This window comes from Labrus mixtus, chromosome 17, assembly GCF_963584025.1.
Source record: "Labrus mixtus chromosome 17, fLabMix1.1, whole genome shotgun sequence".
Classification (NCBI taxonomy): domain Eukaryota; kingdom Metazoa; phylum Chordata; class Actinopteri; order Labriformes; family Labridae; genus Labrus; species Labrus mixtus.
This window is the reverse complement of record NC_083628.1, coordinates 4,697,271-4,723,343: the sequence shown is the minus strand read 5'-3', so window position 1 is coordinate 4,723,343 and position 26,073 is coordinate 4,697,271. Positions and strand designations below refer to the sequence as shown.

The following is a 26,073-nucleotide window of genomic DNA, read 5'->3' as shown; positions in this document are numbered from 1 at the left end:
TTGCAACTTCATTAGCCTGTCGCTCCAAAAATTCAAACCTGTGCACCCCAGTGTGCAGACAGACTTTTGTTTAACATGCACATTCGATGTATACGTATGCTTTCACTAAGATCTGTGTTTGCACAGGCAGACTTTTGCATGGCCACTATTTTACTAAAGAAAATTCTATTTAAAAAAAAAAAAAGTCAAATTAGAACAAAGCAGGGTGGAAACTTTGATATTCTTCCACTGTGGCGATAGAGAGGTGTGGAGCAGTGCCTTAGACTGTGACTGTGTGGGTGTGGATGTTGTGATCTGACCCTTAATGTTTCTGTAAAGTTAGAGATATGACAGATTTGTCCACTTTTCTTAAAGTTATAAATCTACACACTTAAGCCTCCAAAAACCTTTTTCTTAGTCTTTGTGAATGTATGTTCTTTAATTTGCTTCTTTTCTTGTGTTTGCCTTCAGTCTGTAAGGACAGAGAGCATGCCCCAGCAAACATGATTCACCTAATTGAAAAGGTTAATTGCACTTAAATCCAACAGCCAATCAGAAACAACCAAGCCAAAAAGTTACAAGGTGATCTTTTTCATACCCTCAAACCTGTTCATTCCCAGTTTTACATAAAAGATGAGGCTTTTGGATTACTTTTCTCTTTTAAATTTGGCCTGATAAACAATCACACATCTTTCATTTTTGATTCCCTTTAGGGATTTAAATGTCGGGATGTTCACTGTTTGTCTGCCGTACCCCAAAATAAGTTTGGCTCTGCAGCCCAGACAACAAAAAAAAAGATCTTTCTTCTCTTCTGCTTATGGTCTTTTTTTTTTTCTTGTGCAGGGTGAATTTGAACGTACATGATGTTGCACTATAAACTGAGAAGTTCTCAGAGAATGTCACGGCCAACCCTTTGGGACAAAGATGCTCTATTCGGGGATGGTTTGAAGGAAAACAAAAACAAAAATGTATGAAATGTTGTTTGGGTGTTTTCCTGATATCTTCGATTGAAACCAGTGTCTCCTTCACAGCAAACTCGAGAATCCTTTAATTTTTATTTTTTATTTTGTGTCACCTGGGTGATCAGTGAAAATGAAAAAAAAAAACAAGAGCTAAAGCGGGTTGAAAAGATACGACATTCACGAACATTTCTTTGCAAATAAATTGTTACTCACTTTGTAAAAACTGTTCATCTCCCATTACTGTCAGACCGACGGGTACCGACGGGTGGATGGAGCGATGACTTATCCTGAAAATAATACATTTATATGCAAAGAGACACTTGTATCATAAACTGCATGCCACTCAGACACTCACTCGAACCCGATGAAACCTCTGATCTTTATGCACCATGTATTTTATGCTGAATAACTGTTGTCACTGTTGGCAGACAAAGACGGTGGAGTCTACAAGAGGGGCTGTGTTTTTGTTTTTTTTTAACCGCAGACCCCGGCCTTTTAATGAATGTTTGATCAAGTTGAATCTATAAAATAGTGATAAAGAGTGGAATACAATGACTAACTACCCAGTTGAGTGTGCAGGTGAACCTGCAGCAGACTCAGAAAAAATGCACTAAAAAGTTTGTATGTGTATGTGTGTGTCCTTGAAAAATAACGCCAGCACTTTAGAACTACTTAGAAAAAATAAACGAGAAAAAACGTCAAAGAGTGGTCGAGGGGGGGTGAGGCGAAAGGAGGAGAAAAAACTTTTAAAGCCATGTGTTCAAGAGCGCTGACAATCAGAATAGGAATGAGACCCAAAGTGCATTATGGGAGATCTGACATGACTTGCTGTGCTCTTGCTGTTCGCTTTGTCTTTCTCCGGCTTGCTTTGGTCTGTGCTAGCTTACTTTCCAGAGTGGAGGGGGGGCGGGGGGGGGGGGGGGGGATGGGGGGGAGGTGGTGTTGCTAACTCCAGCCTTCTTGGTTATAAGTGTGCGTCTCTGCAACATGGACTGATGGACGTTTGACTGACACCTTGGTGCTTCGTGATCAGAGCTTGTCATGAACGATATCTGTTGTGCTCTGGTCGGCACTGGCTGAACTAGGCGATCTGGGAACGGGACAATTTCAGTGTTGATTCTGCTCTTGTGTTTCAAATGAAAAAAAAAATGTTAATGCGCCTTCTGACTCAAGCATCAATAATATATACAACGGAAATGCAAGTTGCCACTTTTGATGTTGCATAAAATCTACCTTTCATTCCCATCATGGTATCTGCCATCATGAGTTTCAGTTGTGTAGTCCAGGAGTACCTGATTTCTTTAAATGCAATACAGAAAAATCTGCTTTCTAATAAAAGTCCTTACTTCACCAAATACTGCCACACATCTTTCTTTGTCTCTCTGTTTTCTGTACAACTGTTTCTTGAATATTTTGGATATCTCTTACTGCTTGAAAGCTGTGTGTCCAGAGAAGAATGCCCACCTTACGATGCGATACAAATGCACAATACCATACATTATGACTTTATAGAAATTAAACATTACAATATGATACAATAGATACATCAGATCAATTAGATACATTACAAAAGAGACGAAATGATACAGTATGATGCAATACTACACAACAGAAATGGAATGGCACAATACCACATTCAGTCTGTAGGGACTTGGGTTGGAAACTGAAGGGTCGCTGGTTCAAGTCCTGGTGAGGACCAAAATATGGAAGTTGGTCTGGTAGCTGGAGAGGTGTAAGGGCACTTCCCGAGTACCGCCGAGGTGCTCTTGAGCAAGGAACCCCCAACGCTCTGGTGCGCTCCCTGAGTAGCAGTGTGCAGCAGTCCCACTCTGACATCTCTCCACTAATGCATGTTCACAGGTCCTGTTTGTGCATGTCTGTGATTCGGGTCTGCGTGTGAGAAGCATGTCTCTCAAAAACAGAGTGGAAACCAGAATTTTCCTCAGGGATTAATAAAGTATTTACAAATTTAAAAAAAGATGGGGTATGGTACGATACGATACAATATGATACTATGCAAAATGACACTATATGGTACAGTGTTTCCCCTAGGTTTACAGCTTTGGGGGAGTGGGGGGTGCGGGCAGACGGACGCCGACACAAACACTTGAAGGAATTCATGTGTTACTTTTAATGACAGCTGTCCTGTTCTATCGGAAAGGTATCCTTAAATGACTTCTTTCCCTGATTTCCGACTCTATCCACTATCCAGGCACAAAAAGCCCAAAAATAAATCTAACTTGACCTTCAAGGGGGGGCGGGGGGTGCCATTGGGGGGGCAGGCCGCCCCCCTAATATAGGGGAAACACTGTGGTAAATGGATGATCTGATACTATAGAATTGAAACGATACTGTATGATAAGATAGGGTAATATAATAAGATATGATGCAATGCAATATCATCCATTATTCGCCCTTAAATGCACTATTTAACTTTAATTGCACTATTCACCACTGCACTGTTTCATATTTAGTCTTTTCTTATTATGTTTATTGTTGATATTTAATGTTGTACCTGTACAAAAGAGAGCACAGTTCACCGAAGTTAAATTCCTTGTGTGTGTAAGCATACCTGGCCAATAAATCTGATTCTAATTCTGATTCTGAAATACCATTTTACAGAAGAATAAATTGAAAACAGATTTATCCCCAAAGAGCCTTGTTTGTGCAGTTTCTGTGAGTTGGCATTCATAGCTTTCTAAAACTTTAGGTAAGGAGCTGCGAACACAGGGAAAGTAGAACAATCCTTCTTATTGTTGGTGCAATACTTCAGCAAAATACTTCAATCAGGTTTTCATTGCATTTTGTTGAAGGCTTCTCTTGGTATAATCAAAGTACTCAGTATACTGCTTTTGGGACCTCTAGGGTACTGAACAGAAACTCTTTGTGTGCATTTTTATTTCTTTCTAAATCTGTACACTAAACAAATCTTTAATTTGTAATCTCAATGTTTGCAAAAAATATCTCCAGTAATACAGACACCTTTTGGAAAATGCATGAAAAGTGGAGATTAACCTACTAACTTCATGTCAACTCTATGCAGCTTACTTTTGAGTGAGAAAATATTTCCACCACAGCACACGAAAGTATTGGAAACTGCAGCATAAAGGGGAAAGATTTCTGATTTACTTGACAGATGCAGGACAAATCATCATTTTGAAAACCGACAATTAAAATTTGATCCGCTTTTACAGATGGCGTAAATATGTTCAACCCCTTCAATGTTAGAGATTATCTTTTGAAAGTAAACTCTTTTTAAAGCCAGTTGCCTAATGACTTTTTAGAAAAGTGTATTCATTTTACAGCAGAAATGAGGGAAACTGTGCATTTCTAAATCTATATGAGAATCTATAAGTGCTTTCACTATTTCTGTTGAATGCAGTTAACAAGCTTTATAGCCTAGGCCTAGCTGTTTTTTTTATCTAATACTATATTTTTTTAAATTATTTTAGTCCACACACACTCACACACACACACGCGAATCCCCTCCTTGACTCTTACCCCCTTTTGTTATTATTTATCTGGATTTTTATACACCTCTTATATGTATACTGCCCTACAAAGGCAAAAGGCAGTAACTTCAATTTTTTTTCAAAAATTCATTTTTGGAACATTACAGATGTGTTTAATTATGTGGACAGATATCTTGAGTCAATTGTGTTGTTTTTTTGAGAAAATGGTAGGTTGTATTTGCCTTAACTTCCAAAAGCCCTCGAGAAAACGGGGCAGAGTCCAGTAACTTCACTCATAAGGGTCTTTGCCTTTGTACTGCAGCATTCAGAAATACTCAAACTGAGTTAAGGTCTTCTGTCTTTGTTTTACTGCGGATCAAAGTGAAGTTACTGTTTTGCTGCAGTGGAGTTAAGGTGTTATGCCTTTGTTTTAATATCTGTCATCAAGCACTTAATTGTGCCATGATCACTAGATTTCATGTTTATGTTATCATTATTATCATATACTGATTTAATATAGTGATCAGCAACCAAGGGATCTATCAAATGGAAGTTAATGCCTTTTGCCTTGGCATGACGCCTTATTATTGTACAGGCAATGCAAAGGCAGAGTACCTTAACATCCAAATAAGGGTCAAAGGTCATGTTTGACCTCAAGATTTTTATGTACATTAATAACCTGATTAAAAAGACAAAGAATTGCCACATTTCCAATATTCTGCCTGCAACTCATTTGGCTGGACAACAAAAATACTTTAAAGTCATTTATCACAGTTCTACACTCTGGTGAGTTAAGGGCTTTTGCCTTTGTAGGGCAGTATACAATATACAAATATATATATATATATATATATATATATATATATATATATATATTTTTTTTTTTTTTTTTTTTTTTTACCCTATGATAGAGTTAAGTTAAATCTGTCTTGTTGTTTTTTTTTTTTTAATTATTATTGTGTTTATCATTGTAAACATATAGATACAGAAAATTGAAGAACTGTGAATATTATTGTATAAATTGTTGAATCTGAAATAAAAACTAAGTTAAAAAAAATATAAGTCAAAGTCAAAGTCAACTTTATTGTCAATTTCAAAATATGCCAGACATACAGTGGAATCGAAATTGCGTTTGTCTCCGTCCCGCGGTGCAATACAACCAAAATAAGGTAAAATAAGATAAAATAAAATGAGGTAAAAATAAGATAAATAATATTTACAGAAATAAATTCTAAATTGTGCATATCTATATCTATCTATCTATCTATCTATCTATCTATATATATATATATATATATAAATTTATTATTTTCTTCAAGCTAAATTTATGTATTTTTCCGTGATTAAATAAATTATATATTATATGTGACATCTGTTTTTCTGTAGGTTATTCTAAAATATGTCAAAAAACCATCGAGGTTTTGAATACCTCGGTGCTCGGCTTTCCGGATCCTCTGCTCTGGTATCCATTAGTCTTCCCTTCTCGTTTGCCGCTGCCTGGGTTTGAGTGCCTGGCAGGTCAGACTCATGTGGCGCATCAGAAATCTGTCTTTAACGCGGATAAACGAAGGAATAAACTAAATTAACAGACCGGCTGGAAGAGCCACATCTCCTGTCTGTTAAAATGAGTGACGACACGGACTCCCCTCCTGAGAGGGAAATGAAGGTTTGCTCTCTTTATTTATAATCTGTGTTGACAGTTTAGCATGTTGAGCTAATGGCTAACTTTACTAGTTTGTTTGTCTGGTTTCTTCGTAGTAAAACCAAACACACAAAACATTTACAAACCCGAATCGCTATTAGACACAATTAGCAAGTGGAGTCACCTGTTACAATACAAGAAAAAAATGTTATTTGTTGTCACCTTTACATTTTCCGGTATGGGGGAAGCTACTTGTTAGCATGATAGCTAATACAATATTATCGTGTGCTCATTGAAGCTTTATTGATGAATTGAGGTTGAGTGGATTCATCATGCACGTCATGAAATACCTTTAGTGGTTAATGCATCTTAATGTAACATGAACATGACAACTTACTTAAGTTGTACGTAAGTTCGTAGCATGTTGATTATCCCCCAAAGATTATCTAAACTAAAAGATTTAGCTCCATGTTTGGTTCTCAAAACGATCAGCTTTGAGTCTGATTGGACACACAGGTGCTGACAGGAAGTGACCAGAGGCAAAGCACAATGAGGGCAGTTCTTGAGAGCTCTAATCAGTATAGAAACCATCTTATAAGTCGTCGTTATCAAACAAAAACAATCGTCACAACCATCATCATCATCAATAATATGGAGACCATCATCATTAAGTTAGTAGGTATTCATGAAAGAGCTGCGTCTTTAGCTTTTTCTTAAAGGTGCAGAGGGATTTTTTCCAGTTCATTCCACCACCGGGGGGCGACAGAGGAGAAGAGTCTAGTCAGAGACTGAGGACCCTGTTGTGAAGGTTGGATCAGACGCCTTTCATTGGCAGAGCGTAGTGTGGGGGAGGGAGTGTAGACCTGGGCCCTTTCTGAATTGTCACAGTTCAGTAGGCAGTACGTACTATTCAGTATGGAGTTTCAGTAGACTGAACTCTCGTGGTCATTCAGTATGCATCTTTTGGGTCCGCCTCAGTATACTGAACATTTCAGTATGGATACTAACTTCCTGGTTTCATGCAGTATGGATTGGATGCGTCCTTTCAGGAAATGAATTGTATTTTACCACCCACAATGCTGTGCGAAATTAAACGTAAATCGTCACTTCACGTCCGCCTCCAAATCAAAACAAACGAGCATGGATTAATTAAATCAATTTTTAATCTAGAGTTAAAGTCCAGACTGAAATCACTACTTTTAATTAACAACAGAAAATATAACAAATATCTGCATTATTATAAAACCTTTCCCCCTATATTTAAATAATGATTTCACTATTTAAATGCGTCTTTATTTGTTTATTTTATTTTATATTCTGTATATTACTGTCTTTCATTTGTTCTTTTCTTTATGTACTGTATGTTATTTAGTTATTTAATCTGCCTTTTACTTGATTTACATTGTGATATTGTTTTTTCTTTACCTGACTGTATATGAGCATTACTCTTCTTAAATAAAGCTAAACAAAAAAAACAGGTGGATGTGGCCGGTTCGGGTAACGTAAATGACGTCACTTCCTTACTGAATGAATCAGAAGAAGTAGGAACAAATATCTGCCTACTGTGCGCGCCTACTGAATAGTAGGTACTAACAGTATACAGCACGGATAGTAGGTACTGCCTACTGAAAGATTGAGTCGGTACTTGGCAATTCGGATACAGCCCTGGATGAGAGAGTTAAAGTAAGGAGGAGACGTTTTTTTGTCGCTGTTTTGTAAGGGAGCAGCAGAGTTTTAAATTTGATGCGAGCAGTAACTGGGAGCCAGTGTAAGGAGATGAACAGCAGAGTGACATGTGCTCTTTTAGGAAGGTTGAAGACCAGTCGTGCTGCTGCATTTTGTATCATCTGCAGAGGTGTGATAGTTTTTTATTTATCTCCATGTTTGGTTGTCAAATTGAAACTGAATATTCAGCAGAAAGTAACCAAGTACTTGTTGGAAAGATAAGTATGCCTATTCGTGTTTGTTGGTGTTGAAAAGTTGTTTATCTTATAGGTTTGGGGTTCCCAATCTTTTAAAAGTGAAAGATTGACATTGAATAAGAGAACATATTTTGAAATGCAGTGCTCAATAACATCTAAAAAGTCATTTATTCAAATGTTATTTGCAGAAATAATGTTATAAGTTGATTTTTTATTTTTGTTTAATTTTCTCCAATCTACTAAACAATTTCCACAACCCCCCTCTACCAACTCCCCCAGAGGGGTTGGGACCCCCCACATTGGAAAACACTATGTTAGGTTGCACTATAAGGACACTGCTATGTTTTTTTCTTCCTAGATGGAGGTACGTTTGGAGTCATTAAACTGGACCCACATATTTTAACCTCTTACGTTTACCTTTTTTCCCCCCAGGATTTCCAGTTTCGTCAGATGAAGAAGGCAAGAGTTTTTAACTCATCTGAAGAATTGCCAAAGGACAGATCCAGTCTGCTCACCATCTCAAACAAATTTGGTCTTACATTTGTTGGGCTGTACAACACGTTCAAAGTTTACCTCACTCGAGACATTTTGGGAGCTGATAGATATGACGGCAAAGCCAACGAAATAGGTAAAATGATTTTAAATATGTATCCATTTAGTTGTGCACTACTTTGCCGTGTAATTGACCGTCACTAAGAGCACATCAAGCTAAACTTCCATCCATGTCTCTTCCTCACAATTGACTCTAATTTTCCCCTTTGTTCTAGTCGAGGGGATACCAGCGTTGGCAGAGGTGACTGTGGATCTGTGTCTGCACCAATTGGCTCTCAGTTGTGATGAACTAACGTTGTCAGTGTGTGGCTCGTCGGAGAATCGGGGTTTATCCCTCACTTTCTATGATGTCCGCACCTTCATGAACAAGGTGACTACTTCACTCAGTTTATTTAGCAGGCCATGCATTTAAGCCTAGTTCGGGTTCCAATGTGAGTTAGGGTGTTGTTGGAGCTCTCTGGTTCAACACAGTTAGCACTTTAATAATTGGCCATTACTGATAAAATACTTAAACATTAAATGCAACTGCAGGATAATTAACAAAATGTTGTTATTCATGACTACCCTGTATGAGCAGCAGTATTCTTGCAGATATCCCCTCACATGCCCCCCTGGCAGCCACAGTTATTTCCTATAAACTAATCAGCAGATTTAACCATTAAGTCCCCAAACTGATACGATACAATATGATATACGTTTAGGAAATTTGACTTGGACTCCCGTGTTGCCTGCATTTAGCTGCAACAATCCACTTGTAAACAGAGAAGTTCATATCAAAGTAAACCACTAACACTGTGTATAGCACATTACTCAGAAAGCACATGATCTGCATCTAAACCAAACAAAACAAATGCTGATGATAGATAGATATTTTTTTTATTTTGGTCCATATATAGGAAAACATCTAACTCAAGATATTAAAAGGTGGCAGCTACCTTAAAGAATACTTTAACAGAAATTAAACAAAGAAATCAAGGTGTCCCACTTTCCCTTTTAATTTGAATACTTCTCGTGCATTTTAATGTAAACATATCTTCTAAAGCATTCGACCTGTGTGTTATTTTTCTGACTGTATTTCTTGTCTTTATATTTTTTTTGGGTCATCTTTTCCAGGGACGACCACAAAAGTTACCTTTTGCCTCGCTGGCGCCAACAGTTCCCCCTGGCACATTGGTCCAGGACCTGAAGTGGAATCCTGCACAGGCATCCATGTTGGCTACGTGTCAGTCTGACGGCAGCATGATGATTCTGGATGTAACTGACAGCGTCGCGGTCACGGCCGAGCTAACTGCCCCGAGTGGCATCACATGCCGTGAGTGAGACTTTAACACAGTCGCTGAATTTAACCTGTACTCTGTATCTCTATTGTGGCCGAATGTTTGACTCAATTATTTTCTTTGACGCAGTTTGCTGGAGTCCAAAAGGAAAACAAGTCGTTGCAGGAAAAATGGACGCCACAGTCTGTCAGTATACACCAGTAAGTGAAGCGGATTCACCATCATTAATCATCTAAAAGTATTGCTTCCTGTTAAGGTGTTATATGCAATGACAAACAAGACTGTAAGATAATTACTGGAAGAATGATGAACAGCAACTGTAACATACAACGTCTTAGATTTGAATCAACCATTTGAAACCCAACAATGGCAGCTGTTGAGCATTTTAATATAGTAATCAATTGGCTTTTGTAGCTGGCCTCAAGTGGACAGTTTTGTGCTCTTCCTCATTGGCACCAAGCAACACCTTTGCTTTGTTTGAGCTACACTCATCGAGGCCAAGACATACCCGAGACCAGAGTGCTCCAAGGCCGAGACCACAAATATGGCTGAGAAAAAACATCTTCTTGTGTGCAGCTGGTGTGTCACTCACTTAGACCGTAAAACCGGGAAGTTTTGGGCTGTACCTGGGGGATAGAAATCAAATTATAAATGAATTTAAGTTATCCGTTCTTTTAGAAACAAGCTGTTTTCATTCTTACCACAGTAATGACGTGGAAAAATAGCCCATCAGTGGTGGTCATGACCGGTCTTGATTTAAATCGGTCTGGAGTCCAAGACCGATTTTGAGTACTTCAACTTTTACTGGCTGAAAGCACGACAGAGCTTTACATACATTTTGCTACTTTAAATAATAACTATTTTCTATTGATGTGAAGAATTAGTGTAATGCTTTATGTGTTTTCATATTGTGGTTAAATGGTTTTATGACACTAAATGCTGCATTATGTAATAACACTGCATGTATAAAGACCCAACTAGGGTTAATCAGGTCAGTGTCATGCTCTTAAAACGATCTGAAATTGAATTAAATTGATCATATAATTAAAAAAAAAGTCAAATGAAGAAGAATAACTGATTCTCTTCTTTATTAAAAAGGCACTAGAACTAAAGAAAGTCATCCCGAGCCCAGACTTCTACACCTCCGATGAACCCGTCAAAGGTAAGATGATCCTGTAGCACTAAATGAGGTTTGTTTTCATTCAAGCTTGGCTTTAATTAATTTCCATAAAATGATGATACATGTGTACTGATTGACTTGTGTTCTATATTCATTACTGTTTAAGGTCCGACCTTGTTCCTTACTAATGCCTCTCTCTCCTGTTGTCTCCTTTAGTTCTGGATGTGCTCTGGCTGAAAACCTTTGTGTTTGCAGTGGTGTACGCCGCTGCAGACGGCTCTCTTGAGACCCCTCCTGAGCTAGTGTTGATCTCGCTCCCTGTGAGTACGCCCTACATACAAACATCCACTGCATCCTGAGAAAGACTTTTTGGGGTTTTGTGAGGTTGTGCCCCCCCCCTCCCTCTTTCTCATCGCCCCAGAAACAGCTGACCATGTATTTATTTTAAAATTTAACACGACAGTTTGGTTCACGATTATTTTCTCTGCGGCCGCATAGTTGAAAAGTCGTTTTGTAGGGACATCAATCAATTTGGAGACGAGAGACTTAAAAATAGATGAATTCTTACATAGGTAAGGCAAGTTTATGTGTAAAGCACTTTTCATACGTGGAGCCATTCAGCTTGTGTTACAGAGTAAAAGATCATAGCTTTAAAAGCACATTATGTCAGCGCAGCGCCCATCATCTTTTTGTCTGAGCGCTTCGAGTTGAAATCTTTCAACTTTTCAGAAAGGCGCTGTCAACGTCACCGGCGCTCTTTTCAAAATAAATAATAGTCCCTGTATTTTTTTTTGTCTCCTACGGATCGTGCCCTGTACCCACATCATACTCGCTCCATGTCCAGACAAAGTAAGAGGGCAAGCGTCCACTGTTTGATGCTCTTAGAGAAGGGGAAACGACGATCTCCAATATAAAACATACATTGAAAAGCAACGTTTTTTAAAAGACTGTTGTCAACACGCACTTGCATCACTTTTGTTCTCAGCACACAAGCGCTTCATCTAAGTGCTCCAGAGTGAATTTTGAAATTGAGTTTAGACCCTGTGCTTATAGGCAGTACATTAACTCATCACCATTGGCATCTTTTCATGAAACAGCGATACTGATGCTGCTGTACAGAAGTTTCATCAGTTGTTCCATTTTGTAAATTTACCTAATGCAGATGAATACTAAGAGAGTGCAAAATGCATTTTTTGTCTTTTTGTAGAAGAAGGATGAGAAAGTGGAGACAAAGTACCTGAACTTCAGTGACACAGTGTACGGCAGCTGCACCGAGAGACAGCATCACTACTTCCTCAGCCACGTAGAGGACTGGTAAGAAGGAGCACATTACGAGCATTGGATGGTGTGCAGCTGAAAACATGTTTACTGTTGGGATAAAAGTCTTTATTTTCTTACATGTAAATGTGTTGAATTGCTGTTTTTTTTTTTTTTTTTTTCCGTTAATGCTCATTCCATCCAGGGACCTCGTGTTTGCTGCGTCAGCGGCGTCCATTGAAGTCAGCGTCATTTCCAGACAAGATGACAAGGTACCTAAATAACTTAAAATCACACGGCTGTGAATATAAATAGAAATACAGTGTCTCTCACAGTTATGAAGTTGGGGTCGTTAGTGTTGTATTCGGCTCGATTTGATCTCATTTACAACTGAACCCGCAGAGTTCTGATGCTCTGTGTTTTACATTTTAACACATTTTGTTCTGATCTTTTTTTTTTTTTTTTTTTTTTTTTTAAGCTTTGATTTACACTTTGTTTGGTTGCTTACTGACTGATGCAACAAAAACAACAAAATGTCAGACTCAGCCGGTATTTGTCCTTTTTAGATCTGGGAGCTTTGGATCCTTGAAGATGCGAGTCGGGCTGAACTGCCGGTGACCGAGACAAACGAAGACACTCTTCCCCTCGGCTTAGCAATAGACTTCACCAGCCAGCAGGAGATCCCCATCAGTGAGTGATTTTTGTCTTTCTGTGTGCTTTCTCTTTTTTTTCCCTCTCTGACCAGGTTTTGTACACCTACATCATGTCACAACACTTCAGCTGGGCAAACACTGTGCTACAGTATAAATAGTGTTGTGGTATATTGAGTCACATTGTACTAATGGACTGTTTTACGACCCACACCCTCACATATTATCCGCCTTTTCAACCAGTTTAAATAAGTCTCAGAGCTTCCCAAAACATTTCTGTGAAGTTTCTTACTAAAAGTCCACTCCTGTATTTGATCATGCCTATAAACTCCTCTATTTCAGCCCTGCTCAGAACAGGCTGTTTCTGTGTCTGTACCTTTAAATGTAAATGAGCTGTGTCTGACCACGCCCCCCTCTCTTCGGGCTTCGGTGGCTCTGGCTTTCTCGCTCCATAGCCTATTTATTACGGTGAGAAGGCAGACTCAGAGGGCAGAACAAACACCTAGCTGTGGGAGTGTCACCCCACCTGGGGGAGGAGTTACAGCCCTTTGTGATGTCACAAAGGGTAAATCTGAAAATGGCCTGTTTGAGCACACATTTTCTGAAAAGTGGAGCAGGCAAAAGACGGAGAGGATGGTGGACTTTGCTCATAACTGGGGGGCTCCCCTCCATAAGCATGAGAAAAACCTGCAATTTGAGCAACATTTTGACGTGATTGTCGAGTGATCAAAACCTTTTATCCAAAGAGAGACATTAGATAAGAAAAAGGCAAGGGAGAGCGTTATCTGTGGAGACAAAAAAAAAAACAGAAAAACACACACTCATTAAAATGGCTCAGACAAGCTCGAGGACCACAACAAACAACAAAGCCCAGACAGTCCTGTAGCAGAATGCTGATGAGGTTTACCGTGTGCCTCTCCCCGTCTGTTCATCCTCCAGCTTGTCGCTTCTCACTTTCTTTCAAACTTTAGGTTCATCACTGAGATACAACTAAACTTTAGACTCTCTATTTTCTATTCGGTTGTCTAGTGTCTAGGAGAACTTAGGACAACTTCATTCCGGGGAATGGAACATAAATCTGTCCTTCTGTATGCAAATTTTAAATGTCAAGTTGTTTGTGTGGTTGGAGGTGTCGCTTGTAGATATAGGTCTGAATTTATGCAGACAGTAAAACACAAATGCACTGTCATAATGTCAGAAGCGCGCACACACAGTACATGGGATGAATATACAGTAGGTGCAAAATAGTAGGTAATAGTCAGAGAGGTGAGTCAGCAGTAATTCATCACACACTGACATGCACTGTTACTGCTTTCCTCCCCCGATGGCAGTGTAAGTTATGCTTGAGAAAAAGTCTAAGATATGACACACCACTCTCCTAGAGGGAACAAAGAAGGACAACGTGTTCAGGAAGTGGACTCCTTTTTTTTTTTCTTTTTTTTTTTGTGTGACAAATCTGAAAATGACTAGTATCATCTCTGACTAATGCATCTTTAATTTGGGGTGTGAATACTCAGTGTAGTCATTTAAATGTCAGTTTAGACTGGATTGGCCATTTTAGTCTGCAGCCCACAGCGCACTGCGTGATTTTAGGAAGTGGGTGTGAAGAGCAGGGATGAGTTTTGGGGGGTTTGGCAGGAAGAGGGTTGCAGTGGACTGTGTTTTACCAAACGAGGCATCTTAGCAGAGTTGTCTCTGTGCACGACTACAGCGTGCCTTTATCCGCTCAATACTGGGTACTTATTTTAACCACTGGAAGGCAGAGTGAGCCAAGGTCGATGGGAAAAGCAGAGCAGCAACGTATACACTCTTTTATGCTCGAATGCAATAAACACTTTGAAGATTGAAGTGATCAAAAACATCGTCAAGAGAGCGAGCATAGCGAGCGGACAACACTTGACTGTTAATTGTCTCCTTTGTGCCGTGGTGTGATTTGGAAGCACGGAGCTGTGCAGAACGCTCAATAATTTCTCACATGAATCTGTTACTGTGTTATGAAGCTTGTACACGAATGTAGCTCTTAATTAATTGACTCACGACAAACTCTCCTACCAGAGAGCTGGAGGGATCCTTTATACCTCCATGATATGTGGAAGGTTGTCAAAAGTGTCATAAAGGCAGGAAATAATATTAATAATATTTAATACAGAGCACCTTTTAAAAAAAACGAGGGTTTGCATCGCTTTGACATACAAGCAAAATCATACAAAGGAACCCAAAAACGAAAAAATAATCCTACCAACATATTTAACACTAATGTCCCAAGCAACACAAGAGCCCAACACCATCTAAATCCTTTTTGTCAATGGATTATCCGCTAACTTCGATCAACTTCGAACTAGAGCCGGACCGATATTGAATTTTTGGGGCTGATAGCGATATTAGGAAGAGAAATAAATCTGATGCCGATATTTATCTTACATCTATGTTTGATCTCTAGAGATAGAGATATAGTTATGTACATTTATTGTGTTAATCCCTAAAAAGCATTTATCAAACATTTGTGGAAAAGATATATGAAGGTCTTGACAGTAACTGATGATGCTTGTTGTAATCCATATAGCTCCCTCTGCTGATTAAAGAGAACTGCTAGTGTATTGTAATACAATGAACCTCAAACTAATTGCTATTTGACTGGTGAATAAATCTAGTAATATCGGCTCACGTCTGCGATTAAATTAGCAGATAACAATATTCACTTGCTAATATCGGCCGTTATTATTGGCTGGCCAAATAATCGGTCGGGCTCTGCAATCGACATCACATAACACCAAGTGAGTTTTCAGTTATTTATTTTAAGAAAACATTTTTTGGCTTTTTACTGTTATTTTGAAAAGACAGTTGATTGAGTAGGAAATCAGGAGAGAGTGGGGAATGACACAGGTCGGACTTGAACGCGGGCCGCGCACGCTTGGAGGGATAACGTCCGTACATGGGGTGAGAGCTGAGCACAAGGCCGTCAGCCCCCTAAATGTGATTTAGAATGAGTCGCTGAAGGGGAGTAAGACTCAGTGGCCACTGTGTTTGTCAGAGAACGAGGTCATTTGACTCAAGATTGTATGTCTCTCCATCATATAGATGACAATATTTCTCTGTCTGATTGCCTTTTTTTCTTTTTTTGTCTGTATCCCATCTTTTCGCCCTCCCACAGCTGACGAGAAGACCCTGCCTCCAGCGCCCATTATGCTGATGCTCTCCACCGAGGGATTACTCTGCCCTTTTGCTCTGCTCAATCTCAACCCTGGGGTTAAGCAGCTGGTATCAGCACCAGCAGTACTCGCCCCGGAGGGGGAGAGACTCCCCAAGCCAGGTAAGATCGCCCTTGAACGTGACAGGTGATTAAGTCGTAGCGAGGACTGCACCCTAACTCTTAGTCACTAGACTTGCCTTGTTAGAGTTTTTTTTAAACCGAGGGTCGCTGGTTCAAGTCCTGGTGCGGTCCAAAATATGGAAGTTGGTCTGGTGGTTGGAGAGTAGCAGGGCTCCACAGTACTGCCGATGTGCCCTTGAGCAAGGCACTGAACCCCCGACAGCTCTGGTGCGCTCCCTGCGTAGCGAGCAGTGTGTAGCAGCCCCACTCTGACATCTCTCCACTAAAGCATGTCCACCAATTAAAGTTTGGAAGCTGCATGCACCTTTGCATCATCAAGTGGGGCTTACAAAGTGTGCAGTTGTTTGAGCGTCGTGGTGATCACAGCAGTTTTTTTAATAACAGAATTATCAGTCATCACACGTTTTTAAACCCAAAATGTGATCCTTTTTTTCCCCCTGTTACTGAGATGTGAAGAATATATCTAATCCCATTTCGTTTCCCAGTCATTTTCCTTTGAGTACCCGCTTCCATTCATTGAATAAGAACAGCTGTTTTGATTACGCAGGGATCTTTGACCAGACTGTGAAGAGCTTAATTTTCTTCGAGGCGGTCTTTAAGTCTTTTATTTTTTTGCTCAGCTAAACTCACTAAGAACGGCTTGACGACATTTTTTTCAAACACCTTTGATGAGCATCTAAGCATGAAAAATTATGACTTTTTTTTTTTTTTCTTCTCTCAAAGGCTAATTCAGTTGTTTCTTCAATTAGCCACCTTTTGCTTGTAGACAGATTCTCCTGTCATGTGAGGAGATTAAAGGAAAGCTGATGTATTTTCTGTTCGCAGGATCTTTGGCAACACAAGCTCCCAGAGTCGCTGCCTCCGTCCCATCTGCCCCAGCCGCATTCCCGAACCTCAGCCTTACTCCAGCAGCTGTTTTCACGCCTCCACCCGCCGCCGCCGCCGCCGCTGCCTCCTTCTCCGCTTCCCTGTTCAACATGGGTCCCACAGCTCCCATATCATCATCGTCATCGACTGGCTTTACTTTCTCAGTCCCGACTACGTGCTCCATCTCTACGCCGTCGCCTTTCACCCTGGGGGGAGCTACTACAGCGTTTGCCTCGAGCTTCTCCTCCTCCAAACCTCCCTCTGACACTCCCTCAGCTTTTGCACCAACCATCAAACTGCCAGCGGTGGCGGCTCTTGCTCCGGCTCCAGCTCCAGCTCCAGCTCCTGCTCCAACTTTAGCTCCGGCTCCTACTCTTACTCCCGCTCCTGCTCCTGCTCCAGCACCTACACCGCAGAGCCTTGCTGCTCCCTCTCCGCCCCCTGTGAAACTAAATTTAAGTGGAAGGTAAATCATTTCTTTTGTTTTGACATAGCATTTGTCTCTTTATTTCTTGCCTTTATCTTAATTACATAGGACAGTGAATTAGAGTCTGAAATGGGGGGAGAAACTTGGCGACTGAGCTTAACCGGAGCCTCAACCTGTACATTGTTTGTATATTCTGACTGAGACATAATCTATCTATACAGACACACACAGCCTTAAGATAAAAATCTGTTGTCTCTCTATCCAAGGTTTTCAGCTTTGGAGGCCCCTGCTTCGGCCCCACAGCCCTTCTCCTTCAATTCCCCACTCCCCAAAACAATCGTCTCCAGTACTTTGACCGCACCGCCACCCTCGACCACGAAGCCTCCTGCTGTGCTGGGTAAAGAAAGCCCTGCCCCTGTTCCTTAAATATTTAACTGTGAACGATTGTGTAATTATCAAATGGTAAATCACGATTCTCATTTTGTTTTTGCAGCTCCAGTGCGTCCAGTTCAAACCAGCACACCAACCACAGTCGTCCAGAAACCGGCACCTGCCGCCCAGAGCCGTGTGCAAACCCCACAGGTCCTCTTCTGTTTGTTATGAGGCATTTGTTTTTAGTGTTAATAATCGCATGTATCGATAGAATGGGAAGGATTGCATGACAGGTCGATTTACTGCACCACCCTGATTCCACTTTTATATCTAGCTTCCACATTTGAATGTTTTTCCTGTTATTCAGAGTGAAATTAACAATTAAATGTACTTGGCTGATCAAGTTGCTTCACTTGAGTTCTCACCCACCTCTCACTACACACACACACACACACACACACACACACACACACACACACACACACACACACACACACACACACAAACCCACACACATGCAGAAAAGTAACAGGGAGTAGAGAAAAATGCCAAATTTACATGAAAAAAATTATGAATGAAACAATGTAACTCTAGAACTCTGCTGCTGGTTGCTATTAGCAACAGTGTTAACTGAAACCATCTACAATTCACAGGAAATGAGTTTGGATTAAATTAGAGAAAATATCTATAGTTTTTTTTAGAGCTTGTGTGTTTTTGGTTTGTGTATTTTATTTATTATATTTTTGTTTTGTCTATTTGTTTGTGTTTTTAATGTCTTACTAGCATGTGCTGATGTAGCTACTTTACCTTTACTTTACAGGCAGCTGTTAGCGTGAAGGCTCTGGAGAAGCAGCTACAGCAAAAGAAAGACGCGGATCCCATCATGGCTGGTATACTGGACGAGGTGAGACTTATTATTCCATTAGGTGGACTTATTGCCATTTTCAATTGGTAGACTTGTGAAAAAAGTGAGACTCATGAGTGGGTTGAATACTTGCTACATGTACATGCTCATGTTTAAAAACTGCAGATTTCTTTTCTTCAGATTCTTTTTTGGAAAATTGTACTGTCAGCCTTTTTGGAGTTTCATTGAGGATGTTGTTTGATTGACAGTATTTCAGCTCAAACTTTCTCGTAGCATTAGTTAGCGTTAAGGCTTGTGTCCACAAAAAGCACTTTTTCAATGGCAGCGCTCGTTTTCAATACAAAACAAGTGTAGCTCAGCGTTTTCAGCTGCGTCAGCTGTTTTTTTGTTGCTGTGCTCACATTTGAAAACAGTTCAACTTTTTGAACAGTGCTGCGCTTGTCAATGTTGCCTGTCCCTCATCGACCAATCAGAATCAAAACGGGGCGGGACTTCATATATCAGTTTGTCAACAACAATGGCGGAGGAGAAATTGATCCTGGCGGTAACTGATGACCCAGTCATTTATGATCTAAGCTTGAAAGGTTATCATGATGTTAATAAAAAGGCTGAAGCGTGAACAGATGTTGGAACACTATTTGCAGACAGTGTCAAAATGAGATTGCACTGAGTTTCCTTCGATCCGTTTTAACTAAGCATTTCTTTGACTTGTCATCAGATTGCACATTTCCAGAAGGAGTTAGACGACCTCAAGGCACGGAGTGCGAGAGCCGACTTCAAGGTCGGCACCAACGATGAGATGAAGGAGCTGAGGAAGGAGTCGGAGGACCTCCATATTTTCACCTTGGAGATAAAGGAAACTACGGAGGTACGGCCATGGTTCAGAAATGTTATCCAAATTAAAGAATTCAAAAAGAGATTCTCAGTATTTGGGTATTCTTAAGGCGTCTTCACATTAGGCACGATTGTTTTGTACCTTTGCCCTAGCATGATTGCTCCCCCCTCCCCTCTCCCCCGCTGGTCTGTGTTCAAATTAGTAATATCGTTCTGCACCCGAGTACGGTATGTTTGTGTTCACACTGATCAAATGAGCCGGACTTTGGGGTCAAGTGCACTCTGATCCGGGCCCGGGTCCCTAATGTGAAACCAACATTAATTGAGCTGGCCCTTTAAATAAATAACAAGTGGAATATGTTTAGTTTTAGCCCGTTTTTAACTTCAACAAATGTTGAAATGTGTACCATAAAACCCACCCTTATATTCTATTGATTGTGTTTCTATTGACTTGTTTAGTAATCTATGAAATATAACAGAGGGTGTTTCATTGCCTCTCAAACCTTGAATGAATGAATTTTGTGTATGTAGACTCGTATGTGTGACTTTATTTCACACTACTGGTACATGTCTTACCTCTTAAGTTATTTTATTTTAAGAATGTATCTCCTCTTTGATTAGGTTTATTCTCATTATAACCAGCCTTACTGGCATTTTTCCGCCGCCCTGGTGGACACTTTGTGTATCGCTTGTGTTTTCTTAAGTTTCATTTTCACCCTCAGTTTAGTTTCATTTACACAAAGAGCAGACTACAGTGTGCATGCAGCTCAGTTATCTCCTTACGTTTAAACCTTGGAATTAAATATGTCCGTAAGTAACATGTCATATATTGTTTGAATGCATTTTTATGAAGAGATATTTCTGTTTATGAAGATTACATTAAGCCTCCAGTTGTGAGTAAACACAGAGATCTGTTTTGCTTAACGCTAAATAGCTAACATTGAAGCATTGTGTCATGTTGTATGTGTACTACAGAGTACTGACACTTTCCGGAGTAGTTTAGCTGCTGAATAAATGTGTGAATGTTATACAGCAATGTTACCTGTGAATTCATGGGGTTACAATTCATAAGGATTTAAAAAGTAGTTTAATTCATATTTTCATCTCAAGCTATTAATGTACTTCATACATTTAACTATTTACAGTTTCATTTCATGTGTGTATGCTTTACATGTGCAGTATATTGACACAATATTTGTACTGTATTTTCAGTTTTACAGAAACGACCATCACTAAAGCCACTTTGTTCAAGAGAAGTTGGAGTTTTTGGTCGCTATCTGTCTAGCCTTGTTTAGAAACGCAATCGTGAGGACAGAATAAGGTTTTTAATAACTTGATTATCACATCCTTAATGTTTTTTTTTTAGTCTCTCCATGGGGACATTGGTACTCTGAAGACCACCTTACTGGAGGGCTTCGCCGGGGCAGAAGAAGCAAAGGCTCAGAGTGAACTGAGCAGGGACAGAAATTACCGACAGCTGCTTTACAAAAAGCCTCTGGACCCCCGCAGTGAGGAGCATCTGAAGGTGAAAAGCAGGACGGATGACTCGCATTATATTTGCATGAATAGATACCTTTTCGTTTAGCACATATACTCGTAGCACGATCTTCATATTTTTCTGAATATTTTCTTTTTTTTTTTTTTTCAGGAGATCCGCAGGTTGTACCAGTATGTCATGTTTGCTGTGGAAGACGTCAACGATGTGTTGGATGTGGAATGGGAGAAACACCTGGAGAAGAAGAAAAAGCAGAAGTAAAAACAACTAATTAACTATTTGATACTGAAAAGATTTTGTTTGATCTTTTGTCATGGAATAATTCTCTCTTCTTCTTTTTTTTTTTTTTGTTCCCCCTCACAGACACATGGTGGTGCCGGGGCGTGAAGGTCTGTTCACCACACTGGCCAACAACCTGTACATCATCAACCAGCAAAAGAACAGGCTGGACCAGCTGGTTAAGGAACTCACTTCACTGCGTCTTTACAAAAAGACCACCACTCCAACTATCGACCACAGGACTGCTACTGCGAACACAGCAGGGTAGGTGCAGGGACTCATGTAAACCAATCTGACAAAAAAAGAGAAATACATTTTGTGCTGTTTGACCTCAATCTCTACGAGTCTTTACAGAGTATAAGAAGTCGTAAAACAATTAACCAAAACCCCGATAGCAATACAAATTCTTAAGGTCAGTCAAACCTCTTATGGAAGTGGGACATCCACAAGGTGGTTGCTCATCCTGTTACAAAGATAAGTTTGCTAATATCCTTACAGTATAAATGTGTATGAGTGGGTTAATTTTGAGTTCCTTCTGATGGTCTCTTTACATACTTTACTCTGCCATCCGTGTGTGAATTGGTGTGAATTTTCCATCTTAAATTATAACATTTCAACCTCCTGTGTTTCCTCATTTAGAATTCATGATAACGTTTTTATCTAGTTTTTTAGTTTCTTCTTACCTTGTTTATGGATTGTGGGCTGAGGTTGGAGGTGGGTGTCCTGTTGTTTCCTGCTTGATTTCTTCATATGTAAATCACTTTGTGCTACCTGACTGTATGAGAAGTGCTATACAGATCAAGTCTGATTGATTGATTGTATGAGTCGGTGTGACCTGTAGTGCTTTGAATAGTCAGAAGAGTAGAGAAGCGTTATACAAGCTCAAGTCCATTTAAATTTCCTATCTGAAATCTTGTAGAAACGTTTCAGTGGTGCATGTTTGAAAATGACCAAACTTTGTATTTAACGTTAACCTTTCCTTATATGGGATTTTATTTGAGTCTTAACTTTGTTTTGAATCATTTCAGCTTATTTGTTGTTTTGATAACTTTTTTTTAACATTATATTTAATTTAGTGTAGCCGCCTTCTTAGGACATTCTTTCTTTTGATGACCTTAGAGGTGTTTCTGTGTGTGTGTTCTTGTAACATGAACTTGTTTCTGTGTTTTCTGACAGCATGGAAAATGAGCTCGAGAGTTTAAGAGAAGCACTCCTGAAAGCCAAGCTGGACACCACCTCTCCTAAGACCAAACCCATATCTCCAGGTATCAACATGTGCTTTTTTTTTTTTCAACATATATGATAGAAAGCATATCATTTTTTTCTTAATTTCTACCCATACTAACTGTAAATGTTTCTTCAGCAGTCAAGATTTCACCAGTGAAACAGTCTCAGCTGCGTAACTTCCTCTCAAAGGGTCAGATGCCTCCTGTCCGCTCGACGGCACCAGGTACTCACGTCTGCTCAGATTGAGTTATCAAAGGTCACACTTACAGGAAGTGGAACCTCTGTTATGTTCTCTTTTGTGTTCACTACCAAAACTGTTGTTAATAATAATAATTTGATGGTAATTTCACTCGCTTTTTAAAAAAACTGCAGAAAATTGACTCAAGTTTTCCCGTTTTCTTCATCGACTCTCTTCTAGCCAATCTGTCTCGCTCGGCCTTCCTGTCTCCTAAATACTACGAGGACCTGGACGATGTGAGCTCGACGTCCTCCCTGTCCCAGTCCCTGGAGCCTCACCCGGCTCACCTGGAGCTGGAGGAAGAAGAGGAGCTACAGTCAGAGCCGTTTCCTCTGCCTGTCCTGCCTCCAGCTTTGACCACGCCTCGCCACCCCACAGTCGTCAGGACCCCCTCGATCCAGCCGGGCTTTGGGGCCATACAGTCGACCCCTTTGACCAAACTTCACTCAGTGCAGGGTATGGGCTTCGGACTCAGCCCTATTGCCAGCCCTAGTGAGTATTGATTTACTTAAGTTTCTTTAGGCGGGTTGTTATTGTCCTGATGAGCTCACCACACCAAGGGACTAGTGAATGATGAGATTTTCAAATGCAGCCTGTGTTTCTTAACTTCTGCTCTCTGTATCGATATTTCAGTTCCATCCAATAAGATCAACCTGAGCGGGGCGGATAGCACTGCTCTCGCCACAAAAACAGTCAAACACGGAGCCCCACCGACTGAGAGGAACATCCCCGTCACCATCCCCGCCAAGCAGGCGGCTGCTACTGCCGCTCTACAAAGGCAGCTGGCCAATCAGAAGCCAGGTGGGAACACATCCAGTGAGAAGAGTTCTTTGTTTACTTTTAAACAGGAATTATTATTGAGTTATCAGTGGCAAGACTGTGTGCATTGTTTCATATTGTGCTGCTGTTACTGCTGTGGGTCACCAGGGGGAGACACAGACTTCAGACTGAGTGATGGGAAACTTAACGTCTCAGATCCGTGACCATCAATCTGAACACTCTTTCACTCAGCTGATACTTGCAGTTTAATTCACACTAGGCTTGAGATACCATGGAAACGTTGTGTTCATTTATATACTTTTCAACATAAACATTCTGTGTGTGTATGTGTGCAGCCATGTTTGTATTACTCACACGAGTGTTTTTGTGTTTTCAGCTGTCATCAGTGCAACCTTGACAGAGTCCACTTTGAAGACCGTCCCTCAGGTGGTCAACGTCCAGGAGCTCAAGGACAGAGGGCCTCCGCTGGTTTCCAACATCCTCAGGTAAATAATCTGCTTTTTTTTTTTTCCATTAAGATCATTCAAGTTGGTGACAGTTTCTGCTGTAAAGACATGGACTAATGTTTCTCCCAAACATAACAGTGGAATTAAAGACAGACTGTATATTACCGTAAAATCTGGTGTACAGGACGCACTTTTAATACAACATTTTTAATCTAAAAAAGTTGGCTATGGCCAATACCAGTATAAAAAGCTGACAAGTGCGCAGCCATAATCAAGAGTGCCGCCACCATCACACATTGTACGCGACCTGAAATGTTTAAAAATTCACATCCACTCATTGTGGGTTGCAAACCTAGGGGGTACATAGCGACACAGACCAGTCATTATTGATATGCAATAAATCACAATCGTTTTAAAGATTTATTTTTGGGCTTTTTTATGCCTTTAATTGAGAGATAGGATAGAGTGGGAAATCAGAGAGAGAGAAGGGAATGACATGCGGGAAAGGAGCCACAGGCTGAACTCGAACCTGGGCCTAGCCTCCATACATGGGGCGCACGCCCTAACCACCGCGCCACCAGCGCCCCAACCTTTATGTTTTTTGATTCGTTTTTGTAATTGCCTGACAGCTCTGTAAAATACACAAACGCAAAACAGTTTAAAAATCGAAGTTTGGAGTTTTAAAGTCAGACTAGTGAAATGTCCAAAAGGTTAAAAGTTCAGCGGTAGCAGTAGTCTTTTGATGATCTGGCCTGACTTGAGGAACATTTCACACGAACTGTGTGTGAGAAACGTTTAAAATGTTTTATAATGCTCAACCCAAAAATTCAGAAGTTCTGTTGGGTTTGATGGTAACGTTCCTGTGAGAGCTTTACAAGTCAAAAGATGACAGTGGAGATCGCCTCTTTCCTTGAGAGAGGACCAGAACTGTAAACCATATCCCCACCCACCATATTTGTAGTTTTAAGGCACTAACTGATGAGACGTTTTAGCTGTAAGTGTCTGAGTCGTAGCAGGGAGATATGCTGTTCAGATCTTACTCAGGACTTAATAATCAAAATATCTCGGTTTTTTTTTCTTTGTTTTTTACATTTCACAACGACTTCATTTATTGTAGTTCACTTAGTACTCATGTGCCTATCCTGTCTGTGTTATTCCTGAAAAACATTCAGCGGGTTATATAATATTAAGGCGTTAAATTATGCCTGCACCGACTTAGATCTATTTCTGATACAGCGAGTAGACATGCCGTCACTACGACTCTTCGAGGGCTCCAGTGTTTGTTTTGAGAGTGTCTCCTCGCTATAGATTTATCAGGTCACTGACTCCACCTAATCTTAGCCCGCGCACACGACAGGCAGAGAGTCAGGCAGTGAGGGCGTCTTACATCCCAGCTCGTTTACTCATGCCTGAAATCTCATTTTAGTCATTTTAATTTAATCTTCAAATGGTTTGAATTCAATCACGTCCTCATATTGCCTTTTTTGAGGTCATTAGAGAAAAATATCGTGTTTGAGCCTACCTTATTAATTTGAAAACCACTTAGACAGTTAGACAGCGTGCATGCAGAGCAGTCGAAGTGGCCAAAGAGTGAAGCCGACACTCTTTGGCCACTTCGACTGCTCTGCATGCCCGCTGTCTAACATCTATTCGACTCTTTATTCAGGATTCACACACCTTCCTCGTTTTTGCCCCCTCCTGTCCTTTGCATCTTACTCTTTCTGCTTCACTGGGCAGCGCTCCACATTTTGGGCTCTGTATTTCAACACCGCTCTCCTCGGGGCTTTTCCCAAATGAAACCCGCTTACAATAACAAACGAGCAAAGCAAGGCATTGTGCGAGTAAGACGATTATAAGAGCGAGCTGTTCCGCCAATGACGCACTAAAACCTCTGTCAAACAAGAACGGATCAGACCTTTCTTCAGATATTTTCTCGTTTGAGTACGAGAACTGTTATTGCAAATTAAGAAACTTAGAATTTTAAAACAGCTTTGCTCTCAAGATCATTTAAGTGCACCCTGGATTCATTTTGAATTTAGAAGCTGATGGGTACGAGTACTTGCCGTTGACCCCATTATTCGAGTAACATTTCGTTACTC

The 26,073-nt window shown here is 40.3% G+C and overlaps 2 protein-coding genes across 4 annotated transcripts in view; both read left to right on the top strand.

Annotated features, from left to right (window-relative positions):
• LOC132992056 (transmembrane protein 250) overlaps nt 1–26,073 on the top strand; it is a 131,890-nt gene that overhangs the window by 38,268 nt on the left and 67,549 nt on the right. The window lies entirely within an intron of this gene.
• The window catches only part of nup214 (nucleoporin 214), a 53,139-nt gene continuing 32,959 nt past the window's right edge, over nt 5,894–26,073 (top strand). For 2 of the 3 annotated variants that reach the window (XM_061061153.1, XM_061061150.1), the window contains exons 1-24: nt 5,894–6,059; nt 8,390–8,585; nt 8,725–8,879; nt 9,623–9,821; nt 9,916–9,986; nt 10,885–10,948; nt 11,123–11,226; nt 12,114–12,220; nt 12,369–12,435; nt 12,730–12,853; nt 15,965–16,123; nt 16,970–17,477; nt 17,705–17,835; nt 17,932–18,020; nt 18,631–18,714; nt 19,394–19,543; nt 20,876–21,034; nt 21,158–21,261; nt 21,368–21,547; nt 22,460–22,548; nt 22,647–22,733; nt 22,929–23,240; nt 23,382–23,564; nt 23,905–24,013. In XM_061061153.1, coding sequence (XP_060917136.1) covers nt 6,018–6,059; nt 8,390–8,585; nt 8,725–8,879; nt 9,623–9,821; nt 9,916–9,986; nt 10,885–10,948; nt 11,123–11,226; nt 12,114–12,220; nt 12,369–12,435; nt 12,730–12,853; nt 15,965–16,123; nt 16,970–17,477; nt 17,705–17,835; nt 17,932–18,020; nt 18,631–18,714; nt 19,394–19,543; nt 20,876–21,034; nt 21,158–21,261; nt 21,368–21,547; nt 22,460–22,548; nt 22,647–22,733; nt 22,929–23,240; nt 23,382–23,564; nt 23,905–24,013 — 3,473 coding nt within the window. In that variant the 5' untranslated portion in view covers nt 5,894–6,017. The remainder of the gene's footprint in view (nt 6,060–8,389; nt 8,586–8,724; nt 8,880–9,622; nt 9,822–9,915; nt 9,987–10,884; nt 10,949–11,122; nt 11,227–12,113; nt 12,221–12,368; nt 12,436–12,729; nt 12,854–15,964; nt 16,124–16,969; nt 17,478–17,704; nt 17,836–17,931; nt 18,021–18,630; nt 18,715–19,393; nt 19,544–20,875; nt 21,035–21,157; nt 21,262–21,367; nt 21,548–22,459; nt 22,549–22,646; nt 22,734–22,928; nt 23,241–23,381; nt 23,565–23,904; nt 24,014–26,073) is intronic. The other variant, XM_061061151.1, reaches the window with a different exon arrangement.